The sequence below is a fragment of the Drosophila willistoni genome, assembly GCF_018902025.1.
Source record: "Drosophila willistoni isolate 14030-0811.24 chromosome 2R unlocalized genomic scaffold, UCI_dwil_1.1 Seg167, whole genome shotgun sequence".
Classification (NCBI taxonomy): domain Eukaryota; kingdom Metazoa; phylum Arthropoda; class Insecta; order Diptera; family Drosophilidae; genus Drosophila; species Drosophila willistoni.
The window spans coordinates 19,799,956-19,815,223 of NW_025814050.1; the positions used below are offsets into that span (position 1 = coordinate 19,799,956).

General features: G+C 34.7%; 1 protein-coding gene across 1 annotated transcript in view; it reads left to right on the plus strand.

The window, feature by feature from the left end:
- Window positions 1-15,268, plus strand: part of LOC6642441 (cGMP-dependent protein kinase, isozyme 2 forms cD5/T2) — a 49,270-nt gene that overhangs the window by 15,941 nt on the left and 18,061 nt on the right. Inside the window, exons 2-3 of the mRNA XM_002065449.4 lie at window positions 4,239-5,844; window positions 14,141-14,307. Of these exons, the coding sequence (XP_002065485.1) occupies window positions 4,301-5,844; window positions 14,141-14,307 (1,711 nt within the window). The 5' untranslated portion in view covers window positions 4,239-4,300. The remainder of the gene's footprint in view (window positions 1-4,238; window positions 5,845-14,140; window positions 14,308-15,268) is intronic.

Sequence of the window (15,268 nt, forward strand, 5' to 3'; positions counted from 1 at the left end):
ATGTTAATACCCTCAACTTGTTCGCCAAGTTACTTGGTCGTCGCTCATGGTGTTTGACATTAAGAATTACCGCAAAATAATTAAGCAAAACAACCACAAAACAAAAAAAAAGCAAAAAAATATTATGAACCTGTTTCAAAAAAATGTTACCCAGAGTTGCCACCACATACACACACACCACTTGTATCTTCTCTCTCTGTTCCACTCAATGCTAAGAGCCATCGTCATTTAAATGACAATAAAAATATAAAATCATTTAAAATATTACGTAGAGATGAAAACAAATTGCACAAGTAAATTGCGTTTAAGTGGAACCAAAAACAAAAGAAACAAAAACAAACTCAACCGATCACAATGAATGTCTTTTTATTGAAAAGCCATGCAGACCCCAAGAGTGAGAAAGAGAGAGAACGATGATAATGCTCGGTGCGGGGAGCTCTTGTTTTTTTTTTTCTGAGTGGCCTGTCAATTGTTCTATAAATAACATTTCCAACGCTCTCTTGTGTCAATTTGTTTGAATATTTTGTGCTATTGTTTCAATTTTTTGTTCAGCCCTCACTCACACTAATTCCAAGCCATTCCATTTTTCCGTCACTCAAAAAATTCAAAGTCAGTCGAGAAATTGCATTTAGCAAATTTGCGGGTAATTAAGTGCGGTAATTGGCCAAACAACAGACACAACAGACTGCTGAAGGGGGAATACCCTTCCACTCTCTTCTCCCCCTCTTGATTTTACCTTCACTTACAATGCCAATTCCCTGCGAATTGTTTATGGAGTGTGATGTACTATAAATAGGCATACATTGGCATACAAATCGACCATTAATCGTGCCGACTCTGGGCCGGCTGTGTGCGATCATTAATATGCTAATGTGTATCTAATGTGATCTTTTACATTAATTGTCTGTGTATTTTTTTGTTGTACGTTTTGTCTCTCTTGCTTTCAAGTCAAGTGTCACTCGTCCCAAAAATCAAGGTGGGATTGCCCACTCAACTTGGACAATATCGTATCATAAACGGATCTCTTCAATATCTTATCGTGTAGATGATTTTGCAAAATAAATCCAAGTGATCTTTATATATTATATATATTATATTCAGCTGTTGTAACTTCATTTGCTAGGGCTACACCTTTAATTGTTGTTTGCTTCGAGAAAACTACTTTTAATACAGAGTTATTTTGTTAGTCATCGAATAAGTATGAGAATTTAAGTGTTTCTCTTTAGTAAAATCAATATTTTTATGAATTTATATTAATATCAATGAAAACCTAAGTATCTTACAATTAGTCATTTAATTTAAATTGGATATGCCTATGTAAAATACGTACTTTATTAGTATTCATTTATTAATTTATGTTTTACTCATACATACATATGTTGTTAAAGCCAACAGAACATACATAGACAGACATGGAAAAGAATTTTATTGTGAACTAAAATAAGCTCTTCCTATCGACACAACCTTTTTATCCTTTAATTACCGATCCTTTGCGTTCTCCACTGTTAAAATACGATGTTTAATTCTTATAATCATACATATTCTTATATTATATTTAAAAGCAAAAAAAATGCTGATCTAGGCTGGGCATATATCAATAAACACGATATGCAAAATCGTATAAAAGATTCATGAACGGATTTCAGTAATTTTCGAGTGGCACTTTGACAGTTTGAGAATTTATCAAATTTGTCCGAATGAATCTGGGCTGAAAAAGGTTAAAATTGTCGATATTATGGGGTGTATAGACCCTCAGACTCCCGGTCCTTAAGAAGATTACTTTGATTCATTCCAAATCTTGAAAGAAATTCTCCGAAATGTTTTATCTTCTTTGCCTTAAACTGGAAATGTCTTAAACTAGGGACAACGACTTAATACCTACTTCTTTCGTTTATTTTATTAATTATAACTTAATTATACTCTAAAAACTAAAATCTCTTTAATTGAAACAAATTTCAAACCTTTGCTTTATCAATTAACGAAATCATTTGTGATTATTAATCGTTTATCCTTTATGTATCTCTCTTTGACTAAAAATGTTGATTTCTTAATCTATAGTAAGAGTATACACATAGTCGTTTTGCCTTATTCATACTTACTAGTAATTTAATTTTCTTTTGGATCCATTCTTTCAAAAGTAGTTAGTCTGTGCTGTTAGTCTCTAACCTAAGTAGATCATTCAAAATGCTTAAATTAATGATTTTGTTCTAGTTTCCAAAACAAATTACTTTTTTTTATAAGTTTATTATGACAAGCACAAAATTATTTTTTTGTTTGTTTTGACTTTATGTTTTGACTAGTTCTATCTTGATTTTACTCATTTACTCAGTTTTCAATAAAAAAAAAAACGGCCCACTCATTCAGGTTCTTCTTCATCTTGGAGAACCCACAAAACAAAAAAAACCTGACACACTCGTTTATAGTTTTTTGTTTTTGCACTCTTCTTCGTTTTTAATCATATTTGTTTATAACTTACCCAGGCCATGTTTAGGTTTTCAACTTGTTTTATTTTTAGCTTCTCTCATTCTGTTTGAATTATTGTCTAAACGTGGCCAAGAGCAGCTAACACCAGCAACCGTAACAACACACAAAATATGTCAAGAAGTTGTCTGTGCCAGTTTTATTTACCATGTTGTGGTTTCTGTTTTCGTTTTTTCGTACTATTTCTTTTCAATTTTTGGCATATAAAGTTCTAATAGAGGCGTTATCAGGGCACAAGGGGTTGCTAGGCGCGGCTGTCATGTTAGCTCAGATAGTCCGCCGTATGGAGACATTCAAGTCATGTAATGCCATTCCAAACTGTATGTACATATGTACATATATCCAAAAAGCCAAAAACAAAAAAATAAACAAAAAAGAAACCAATGATAAGCAGCAAAAAAACACAAATTGGTTTCACATTATTGTCTTGCCGAGAGAAGTAAGAAGGGGGCAAATTATATGGCATTATCATTGTGGTATGAAGCCGGAAATTTGCTTAAAATTAATAATTGTTAAGAACTTGCATTGAATCTTGGCTTTAAATATTATTAAATATTCTTAGATAAGCAAATCGCAAAGGCAAAAATTATAAAAACTAAAATATATAAAAAATCTCAAAAAAGGGGGAAAATAAGTTCTACAAACTTTTTATGCTTTGAAAGATTTTAAAAATTTAATTCAATAAATAAATGACTGAAAGCATAATAAATAAGATTAATTTGTCTCTAAAACTAAAACATGGCAATAATTTCTAATTTAATTTGTGAATTTTCTCCGAAATGAAGAATAATTTTTGTTTACCCAAAGTCATCAAGTTTTCGATGACGTTTAAAATAAAGTTGCATCGAAATTGCGATATAATAGACATATTACTTTGAAGTCGGTCAAAAAGTGACCAAAATACAGTCTGTTTAGAATAAGACATATATTAAAATTGTCTCAAATCCAATAATCAAATATATTAAAAATGTTTTAAATCTAATAATCCCAATTTTACAAATCTGTAATATTGTAAATTTTTTACCGATTCTTAAAATTTATATTTTATTTAATATTGCAACCAAAATTTTGTCAGTTTTCGGAATAAAAATTATAAATTTTCAAAAAAAAAATCAATAAAAAAATGTTTTTTGTTACATTTTCAAGTTTTTTATGCCATTTTTTGTGGAAAATTTGTAAAATTCATCAAAACTTATATTGAAAATATTTCAAAAAATTGTCAGATATTCCTTACTTTGCCAATTTGTAATTCTATTAATTTTCTACCGATTTGTACATAAACATATATACATTTATGTATTGAAAAGTTATCTTTTAGTTTGGGTCCAAATGATATATTTATTGGAGTCTACTGATGACTACTGTACTAGGTCATTGACCTTGAGCTGAATTTTAAAATATAATAATATTATTAATAAATTATTTGAAACAAATATTTCTCTTTCTAAAAGAAGAAAAAGCTAAAATAGATTATGAAATCAAAATTTTAGCGGAGACTATTAAAGTCCAAATTTTCTCTCACTCTCTTCTTCTCTCATTAATTTTCTAAAGAGTGCAGTCATTCATTCAGTTAGTCAGCTGTTGCTATGAATTCCCCTTTAATAATTGTAAATCAGTTGAGACAGCAAAGATTAGCCAGCGATTAGATTCAATATATGTATATTCATATTATATGATACTTAATAAATTTATGTTATTTCCCATGATATTAATAATTTATTTTACCTGCTTTTTCTTTTGGTTTTGTTTTGTTTTAGGGCGTCTTTCTATTTTGTGAACGAATTCCTTCTGGCGGCGGTTCATATCGAAGGCCGCCTGGATGCGTTTTTGCTTTGATCGGCTGTGCTTTGCCACAAAGCGGCCAGCCACAAATCGCCAAAATCAAACCAATGAGGAGCCACAGTGCACTAGTTTCATATCAGAAGTAGATGCACCACCACCATCACAGAGATCAGCACCACCCACAGCACAATTGCCACCTGCATCAACAACAGAATCGTCAGTTAGTAATCATTTCTATGCCGACTATCAGAAATTGCAACCGGCGATAATCAATAACAGCAGCAGCGAGGCCAAGCCACCGGACATAGCACTACAACCACAATCACAATTGTCTGCTACACCTTCACCACCCATACCACCCACCCAGACAGCACCACCACCCATACAACCACCCATCGTAGAAGCGCCATTTCAATTGCCGTTGCGTCTCTATCGCCGTCATAGCAGCGCCGAAGATCAACGAACGTTGACGACAGCGACGAGAAAATCTCCGAGCGAAACACCGACGCTGCGAAGAGCCATCAGTATGCAGCAACAGGAGCCGAATGCCAACTATCATCAGTTTCCCAGCGACTTGGGGCTGATCAACAACAACGCCGGTGCTGGACCCATCGTTATCAACACCTCCAACCCCAACAACATCAACAACAACAATCCGAATCAGCTTCTGGGCACGGGCATTGTCACATTGCCCGCTGCCAATTTGGGTCTGTTGGGACTGGAGCATACCTCAGCGGGTCTACGTCTAGTGCCGGCACCACCGCCCCACTCTGATGTTCTAACCCACACACTAATCTATGGTACACCACCGAGTGGTACGCTGCAGCAGTTACACACAGATCCCAGGAGTCTGCTGCATCAACAGGAACTGCAGTTGCAGCAACGCTATCAACAATTGCAGCAATTGCAGGCGCAGACACAAGGTTTCTATACGGCCACAGGGAGTCCGGTTCTATACCAGCATCATCAACAGCAGCAGCACCACCAGCAGCAGCAGCAGCAACAACAGCAACCAACGATAGCACAAACTCAACCTCTGCCCATACCCGGATCACCGGCGGCGTGTCATTCGCCCACAGTACCACCAAATACATTAGGCCTGGCCCAGCAAATGCAGGGATTGCGTATATCGTCGGGCTGTACCCCGGACACCCCGTCTCCGGTGGGTATGGCGGATCCATCTGCATCCCTCACCTACATAGCCGCCACGCCGCAAGAGGAGCGCTTCATTCAGATAATACAGGCCAAGGATCTAAAGATTCAGGAAATGCAACGAGCCCTTCAGTTCAAAGACAATGAAATCGCTGAACTCAAATCGCATTTGGATAAATTTCAAAGTGTCTTCCCCTTCAGTCGAAGTAGTGCGGCGGGATGTGCTGGCAGTGGAGCAGGTAGTGGTGCTTCAGGCGGCGGTGGAGGAGGTGGATCTAGTCCGGGACCAAGTACAGGCACAGGAGCAACTCGGAAATCGGGTCAAACATTTCAACGACAGCGCGCTCAGGGTATATCAGCGGAACCGCAAAGCGAATCATCGGTGCTATTGGAGCATGTCAGTTTTCCCAAATATGATAAGGATGAGCGGTGAGTGTGCTACAATTTTGTTGTTGATTTGATGTGATTGAGATTGTTATTAACGATAAGCATGCAAACGCCAATGATTATGGGTCGAATGATGGTTTCGTTTACAATTTAGCCTCAATTTCAATTAGTCAAATTGATGACGAAATGACGAAATCACAACTGGAATCATAGTCAACTTTTGTGTGTAATTGGTGCTTGAATAAAGGGAATAGAGAGAATGAAAAGGCAAGTTAAATTCTAAAATGAAACGAAATGAAATAGAACAGAGAGCAAAACAAACAGGAAAGCATAATGGGTAGTCATTTGGAAAGGTTACTAAGTGAAGCTTTTAGCTTCTAACCTATGAACTGTATAAAATGGAATGAAATGTATAAATTGGAGTTGTTGCTGCAAGTCTTTTTGGCAAAAAGCCTAGTGATTCGATTGAAACGTAATAATAGCAAACTATTAGATTAGTTCTAACTTTCTTCAATAGAAATCGATGGATTTTAGTCAATTCTATTACTCCATTTCGTACTATATGCCTTTACGTTCCATAAAGCAGAATCATCTTTCTTCTATATAGACAATTCTGATTCCATCCAAATCCCAAAAGATTTAAATTGAAAAATTTGTCAATATTTTTCCCTTGTAAATATAAAAAGACAAATGTTTCCGTTGTTTTTGATGAGTTATTGCAAATGAGAACACAAATTGGATTATACTAAATTCAATTTCTCATTCGCTACTGCTCGCCTTCTGCTATTTTGAATCGTATAAAAATATATGTACAGACTTACCTATACAATACACATATATATATATATTTTTTATATAGTGGTCTGCCGATTATCATTAGCATTAGCGTCAGGGCAAAGCAATCTATAATCAATATAGAAAGCAATGCCCTCTCTCTCTGTCTCACTCTCTGGTCTGTGTCTATGACATTTTGTCGCCTGTCCCCGAAATGCGTTTATTAAAATGCCCGTTGACAGTTTTTGCCCGTTGAATGAGCGAATGGCCTTGATCGGTGTCATCCTATGAAAACGATGCCAACTGGCATCCACTGGGGCAGGCAGCACGCTTCATTGCGTCATTTCGTATATGTAGATATACATATATGTTTTTTAAAAAAAATAATAATTTTTTATAACACACAAAAAACCACAAAGAAAGAGAAAAGAGATATACGAGAAATTTCATTCTGTGAAAATGCGTGGGTGCCGAACAATCTGTCGACTTTACACTTTTCACACTTACTGGAAGTTGGCCCAGCAGATTGTGTGTGAGAGAAGGGGAAACATAAAAATACAAATATTTATTTTGCCAAGATTTCCTCCCCGGCAAAACAGTAAAATAAAAAATTAGCGACACGTGGAGAAGAGAGCAGAAAACGATTCTCAATTAAACTGCAATACATACAATCGGAAAAAAATTCAACAAAAATATATGCAAAAATAAAATAAAATAGTGAATAAGCCAGGCAACAATTTAGACTTTTTAATGGGATTGCTTGGACTCTACTTGTATCTGTATGGCAAATCTAAAGCCGCTTCGGGCACTGCGTGTGTGCAACAGGACATTTTTTGACACTTGCATGGCATAAATCAAAAGCGCCGTAGGCCTTCCACCTCTATATAGTATAATGTGTTCCACATACTCGACTTGGGAGTTGAATTCGAAGTTGTCCATGTCTTTTGTGGCCAATTTTACACCACGCAACTGTCGCGCTGTTCCACCACTCCACAAAGTGAAGCCTGCTTTTGGTGTAGAGCTTTCAACGTGGCCATCTAATAAATAATGCCCCACAAAAATTGTGCGAAATTGCCATATGCACAGGGGGTCGCATAGAGGAGTAGTAGTAGGTACTTGCTATAACATTTGGCCGCATTGACTAATGCAAATAAATAAACTTATGCACTTAATCGATAACAAAAAAGCGATAAAAGAAAATAAAAACCAGTTTGCGATAGATGTAGATATAAATTTCTTAGTTGTTGGAGGCATTGACAGACCTTAGACAAATAGATAAGAATACAACTAATTGAATTCAAACAGGCAATGAAATCGTTAAATAAAAGTTGATCCATACATAGATTTGATTGCTTAAAACTAAAAACATGACGATTTCTAACGAAACTAAAAGCAAATTTTACAATTAGATTTTAGAGAGAAGTCGTGCGAGGTAAGACTAAAATTTACTAGTTTTTACTTAGTTCCTTACAAATTCCATTATAAGCCAATAAGTTCTGTAGTCGGAGAAGGACTAATAGAAAATATTTTATTAGAGAAGAGTTCCTAAATTAATATATAACAAAATTATTGGAAAACAAGGGTATAATAATTACTTTGAGTACTTTAAATATTTAGAATGTAAACGATTTAATGAATCATTCATAAAGTCAGTGGACTCTGACTTTACTCAGTACTTTGTCACTTCAAAGTGAGCACTGTTAGGTATCAGTGTATTTTAGTCTCCTACTAGGCCATACTAGTCCATTAGAAGAAGGAGTTTACCTAGGCTGATGATGGGTTAGTAAACAAACATAATGTTGTATACCTTGTTTTTTCATTTAAACATGCAAAACCGTAAAGAACTTTTTGCTTCTCAGCTAATGATAGATCTAAATGTAGCCCAAAGTGATTTATATTATTGTGTTCGGGAGCCATAACTTTTCATTCCATATTCGAAAAAAACGTTCAAAACAAATAACTCATTTTTATACCTGTAGTATTGGGATTTGATGTTTTTACAGAACATTCAAACAAATTGCTAAAAGTATTGAGATTGACTCAAAAGTTAATATGAGAAACAGCTGATCTAGGAGCGAAAATGTTGAAAGAATGTACAAATAGAAATATAATTGTTACTTCTTTAAAAAGGGTGTTAATATAGTAATAGGTAATTTAAAAGAATCATAAACAATAGTGTCAACACAATAGTAAAAAATAAGTCAATAAGAAAACATATTATTATTGTTTTTCTCCCAATGGCTTAACTAAGGTTAATATATATTGGAATATTGCATAAACCCACCAAGTCCCAGCTATATTTAAGGATTTTAAAGATCTATTTATGATATGAACAGACATTGAAAACTTTTTAACCTAAATTGGCCAAATGATAAAACAATAATCAGTTTTAATGATTTAATAAAATGTATGATTAACGCCTTGACAAACTATAAAGTGTAGACAAGGTCAAAAGTTTTTCTTATTTCTAATTAGGAAAGCAAAAAAACAGTAAAGTCTATAAATAAGGTCCTTTGTTTTGCACGGGTTTCGCTTTTGCTTGTGAAGACTGGGACATTACAGTTCAAATTCCTTACGGGGATACCCCAAAGATGTTGTAACAATTTATTTGAAAGATTTTTTGTTTAAGTCTACAATAATCAAAATGATTTATAAGTAAACTTAATAAATTATCTTAATACATATATATTCTTAAAGATCTATTGGCAATTCAAGCACCTGACATCGTTTTAGTCCTCTTTGTTTGCTGCTATTGTATATTAGTCCTATTGCAAGGATATTGTCATGTTTACACCGCCTATTTATATACTTCTCAGGAAAAGATATTATTTGGTTTTTATCACACAAAAATTTAGATAAATTGAGGTTGATTAATTGATTAGAATATCTATTAAGTTTGAAATAAACATTCAATTTCTTTTTATACCATACACCCATAGGGTGAAATGGTATATTAAAGTCGCCAAAATGTATGTAACAGGCAGAAGGAAGCATCTCCGACCCCACAAAGTATATATATTCTTGATCAGGATCAAAAACCGAGTCGATCTAGCCATGTCCGTCTGTCCGTCCGTCCGTCCGTCCGTCCGTCCGTCCGTCCGTCCGTCCGTCCGTCCGTCCGTATGAACACCTAGATCTCGGAGACTATAAGAGCTAGAGCCACCAAATTTGGTATGCAGTCTCGTGTAGTATGTACGCTTATCGAGTTTGTTTCAAATTTTTGCCACGCCCCCTTCCGCCCCCAGAATTTACATAAAACTGTTTTTCTTAAAAAGTATAGCAGATAGAAACATCAAATTTGGTTTATATACTCTTTTAGTTAGCGGGCAGAAAATAATTGTTCCAACTTTTTGCCACGCCCCCTGCCGCCCCGGGAATTTACATAACTCTGATTTTCTTAAAAACTATGAAAGCTACCGACATTAAATTTGGTATGTAAGTTAGCTTAATAGACGCGCAGATATTGACTGTTTAAAAATTTTGCCACGCCCATTTCCGCCCCCGAAAATTAAACAAAACTGATTTTCTCGAAAACTAACAAAGCTAAACTCACCAAATTTAGTATGTATATTGGCTTAGTATGCGCGCAGAATACATATATTTTAATATGTTGCCACGCCCACTTCCCCCTCCATAATTTAGAAAAAACCGATTAGCTCTTGCAATTTTTTGACCATCGCGATCAAATTTGGCAGACTAATAAATCTTATCTATTTCTATCAAACTACCAAATTTGATTTAAATCGGACTAGAAACATACAAAATATACGTATGAACGTATTTTGCTACGCGATCCATAAGGGCAGAATTGGCCGTTGGCTAGTGGCGGCGCTAGAGTGCTTGTGTGTTTGTAGAGTGAGCGAGATAGCAAATGGTATGAGGCATATTAAAACAATTTAGTAGACATATGTACATTTGGTTTTCGAAATTTTAAATATTTGTTTCACCTGGTGTATGGTATACCCAAGTCGGCGAGACGACTTACTTACTTCATTTTAATTTAAGTTTAAGTTTTAAATACGTACGAAAATACTTTTATTCATACAGAGATTTCTTTATTTTCTGTTTGATATGAAATCATAAAACGTGAGTTAAAATCTAATATGATTTGCTTTAATCGGGGGTTTAATTAAATATTTATTCATTCACAATGTTTTAATAGTAAGACCTAAGTTCCAATAAATAGATAATTATATACATAGATCGATAGAGCAGCTCGAACTGAATTTTCCAAAGTCTAGTAACTTGTGATTTGCAATTATCCCTTAAAAAGAGAAACATATATTCCGAGTCCAACGCAACTGTATTTTGTATATAAAAATGACTTCAATTTAATAAATTGCAGTTAAACTAGATACTGATTTAATGCATTAGATGCAATTATTATTTATTTTCATATTTCACATTTTTCCAATCAAATTATCAAGCAATCAACACTCAATTTATAGGCTGACAGTTGAGCAGTGATTGTCCTCCACCTAAGTGACAGTGAATATACTCATAAATGTATTCATATGTCTGTTGAAGTTGGAAAATATGTATATCGCGCATATATCAGGCGTATCTTGATCTGAAACGAGGCCCCACCCAGTCAGCATCCATTGAAATACCAAAAGAGCAAAATGACTCAAGCCACTTTGTTTTATTGTCAACTCTCTGCCTTTGAAAACTATTTGCACTTTCAATTTTTGTGGGTTCCGCGGAAACCAACGCACCCGCATCTGGGTAAACGTACAGTGGACTCTCTCTATGGAGTGAGATCTATCTCTTGGGAGTTGCAAATTGAGGTGCAGTTTCTGCCTGTCGATGCCTTGGCACACATACTCTGACGAATGGAAACAAATTTACGCACAAATATAGACATATAAATGGTTATAGCTTCCGACTGCGACAACCTGGGAGAGTATGAGTCCAAGTCGAAGTCTCTCGCCCCGTAGGTCTTAATTGAGGCTATTAATTGTTTTGCCTGTTGCGCTGCCACCAAAACGCATTTACGCATAGAGAGAAAAAAAAAGCAACGCAAAATCGGTGCAAAAATTCAACGCCCCGGGGCACCTCGAGAACTCGTTTGAGGGGGAAATCTAATACTGGTCGCTTCCTAGTGCGCCATCGAGAGTCGTGACTTGAATATCGTTTACTTGTTTTTATTAAATTTTAATTGTAAGTGTTGTCTGTTGTCTATGTGTGTGTGTGTGTGGTGTAACCCAAAAATAACCTACCATAACCAAAAAACATTTAAAATGCAACCACCTGCCAAACAGGCACCACAGGTGGTGGTGGTGGTGGTCGTTGTAGTGGCTGACTCTCTACCCACTCCAATTTGAACTCATCATCTTTGCGCCGACATATTTTGGCTGTCCCAAGTGGCCGCGGGTCGGAGCAATCTGGTAGCCAACTTTTCTCACTTCATTTAAGTGCCTCTGAGCATGCGCAATGTCTTTTACAAATTGGGTGAACGCGCGCGAAAATCTATCCAAAAACTCAAGAAAAAAGAAAACAAAAATATTATCGACGACAGCCCAGATACGCCTTAATGCCTCATTTGGATGCTGTCAGTGCACTGAGAGAAATGAATGAAATTTTCGTTAGTTATGTCTATATGAAATCTTTTTAAGGCTTTGTTTGCTGTGTAGTAAACAATTGTACAATTTTACCTTTATAATAATAATAACCTCTATATAAAAAAAGAACACAAAAATGATTAATTTGTATAACAATAACAATAATTTGACAATTTTTTGAGGCAATTTACTATTTCTTTTGAAGATTATCTTGCCTAAAAATATCGTCCAGCAAATAAGCGTTTTTGAATCTTGAGTTGAGGAATACAAGGGAGAATACTAATATTCAGCTGCCATCGTTTTCTCCTGAATATTATTATTCTATCTGGCACTCCCTGCGTATACGCAATTGCCTACTGACACACCTTTTGCCAAATAAAAAACAATTTAAAGACCCAAAAAAATGGACAACAATTTATGAATGCTAGAATTATGAAACATTTTGTATACACATAGCTACTAAGAATAACAGTTTCTAGAAGATAACAATATATTTTGCATTCTCATGGTAGAAACACAATGTACAAGACCACAATAACCTCTAATTAGTCTAATAAGCAACAAAAGGCTCCTCTTCAATTTATTGTTATTGTCTACATTCGGTTAAACATTTCTACACACAACTTAGGACTTCGACTGATGAATTCGCCTTCCTTTATCAAGGAAGGATTTAAAATGCAAATACCATAATACTATGATATAGGTAGAAGAAGATAGGAAGAATTGTAAGAAGAATATATATGTAGGTATGGTGTGCCCATCGACGGGCTTATTAATGAGCTATATCTTTAATCAAATATTATTCCGAAAGGTAATGAACTTTAGTTTAGATTTCTTTAAATTTGGTATTTGTTGGTTATATCAGGAGTACATTTATATATAATCTGATTCGAATGGCAATTGCAAAATACTCCCAATTCTTAGATTTGCTACAGTTGCTAGGCCATAAGCTAAATTATTTTAGATTAGAGGACATAAAATTATATTTACTTAAGAGAATCATTTATATGAGATAGTGGGAATAATTTTTATTGATTTTCTCTAAAGTCTTTAGAAGAACTTTTTGTTTGTACATTTATGCAGCAAAAGTAATATTTCATTCATTTATTTCACGTTAAGTTGTTATTCTATACATTCGTGAGTTTAACATTAAATAAAATATTATGAGTTTAGGCTAAACATAGTTAGTTACATAGTTAGTTTAAATAGACAAGTAACATGGTTTATCTGCATAAAGTATCCATAAGGGAAAATATTAGCAAAAACCAGAAGCTCTTTCTATTATTATTCTATTATATTATATTATATTACCTATTTACCTAGAAATATAGAAAAACCTTCGGTCTTTTCTCAGCCATCCGCAGACAATCCTTAACGCTTACCAAGTGCATTTAAAATTTTCTCTCAGTGTGGCTTTAATTAATCAGACTAAGCTAAGCTCTATGTCTGCGTTTGCCTCTGCAGCGAGCTTGGGCCAAGTTGTCAAATACGCTGACAGATAAAGTCATTTGACATTTACAGGCATTGGCAACATAACTTCTCCACCTCCCCTTCCCTCACCGTACAAAACCCTGCCAGCACCTTCGGTTTTGTGTGTGGTGGGTGGGAAGAGGGGGAGGTGGGATATACTGTGTCATGCCAAAGCATACAATTTTCAAATTTGTATTAATTTCATATCGGTCGATTGGTCGCATGCCAACATCAATTGTGGCCTAACAATTTTTAGTTTCTTTGCAACGGCAGCGGCAACATCGGCGTTTGGTATCGGCGGCAACTTGTTGAATTTTCGTGTAAGCCAAAACTGGTAAACCAGATAAAACGATTTATATATGTCAGCTTGAAAATTAATTGGCCTTTTGGTCAGAGGCAACTCATAATTCTTAAGAGTCGGAGAGTCAGAGGCTCATGCCTCATTTTGTTACTTCCAATCAATTGACAGTTAGAGTCTACAAAATAAAAATTACATTTAATTTATCGATTTGACCGTTTTGCACTACTTGCAGCTCCCGTGAGCTTATCAAAGCTGCCATTTTGGATAACGATTTCATGAAGAATTTGGACTTGACGCAAATTCGTGAAATTGTCGATTGCATGTATCCAGTTAAATATCCAGCCAAGAATCTGATTATCAAAGAAGGGGATGTCGGCAGCATTGTCTATGTGATGGAAGGTAAGTTTGAAAATATTTTAAATCAATTATTACAAATTAAGATTAGCAAAAAGTAATTGATCACTGCGAAAGTAATTACAAATAAGGTCAACATAGGATACTTACCTATGTATATGAGTTGTTTTCTCATGTATGTACCTAAAAAAAAGGAAAATTATAAATGAGAATAAAATTTAAAAAATATTAGAAATTAATATATATAATAGGTCAAGTTATAATTTTAAAAATTAAATATTTTTCATACAAATTCTTATTGGTATGGATAGTGGTGAATCTAGGGCTGTGAAATGGACATTTTCCCCCTAAAGTATGCAATAAGCTGTCAAGGAACTAACCTTTTGAAAGAAATGAAGTAATGAAATGGATAAAAAATAAATATTTTTAAGTAAACAATTCAAATTCAAAAGAAAAGTTATAAAATTCTGTTAACCTATCCTACTGCATACTTTAGGGGGAAATTTTACCCCACTTTACAGTCATAGACAAGCCATGAATCAAAAAATCATTAAGATTAAAATGATAATTAAATAGGTAGTTTTAGCTCCGACTAATCTTGAATAATTTTTAGGCTTTACATTCTGATGAAAAAAGAAATGAAAAAAATATTAATTTAGTTTCCAAATTAATAATAAAATTCTGTCAGTTTTTAAATTTAAAGTATTGTTGTGGTAAAGTGTTCTGCTATCTGTTTGAGTTTAATTTTGAAAAGTTAACTTTCTCGCCCTCTTGAAGGTAACTATTGCCCTTTTAAGTATGCTAAGCATTTGTAAGTCCATCTTAAAGACACATCCGCAAAGTATGCAATGTTTTGGTCCTCCAAAGAAATGCCAAATGCAGTGCATTATTATTGAATGTCTTGAATTTCCATCGCCCACTCACAAGATCGTGCAACTAGTTGTGGCAGATAAGACACCGAGACACTGAAACACTGAGTGCACGTGTGAGCCACACCCACAGCGAT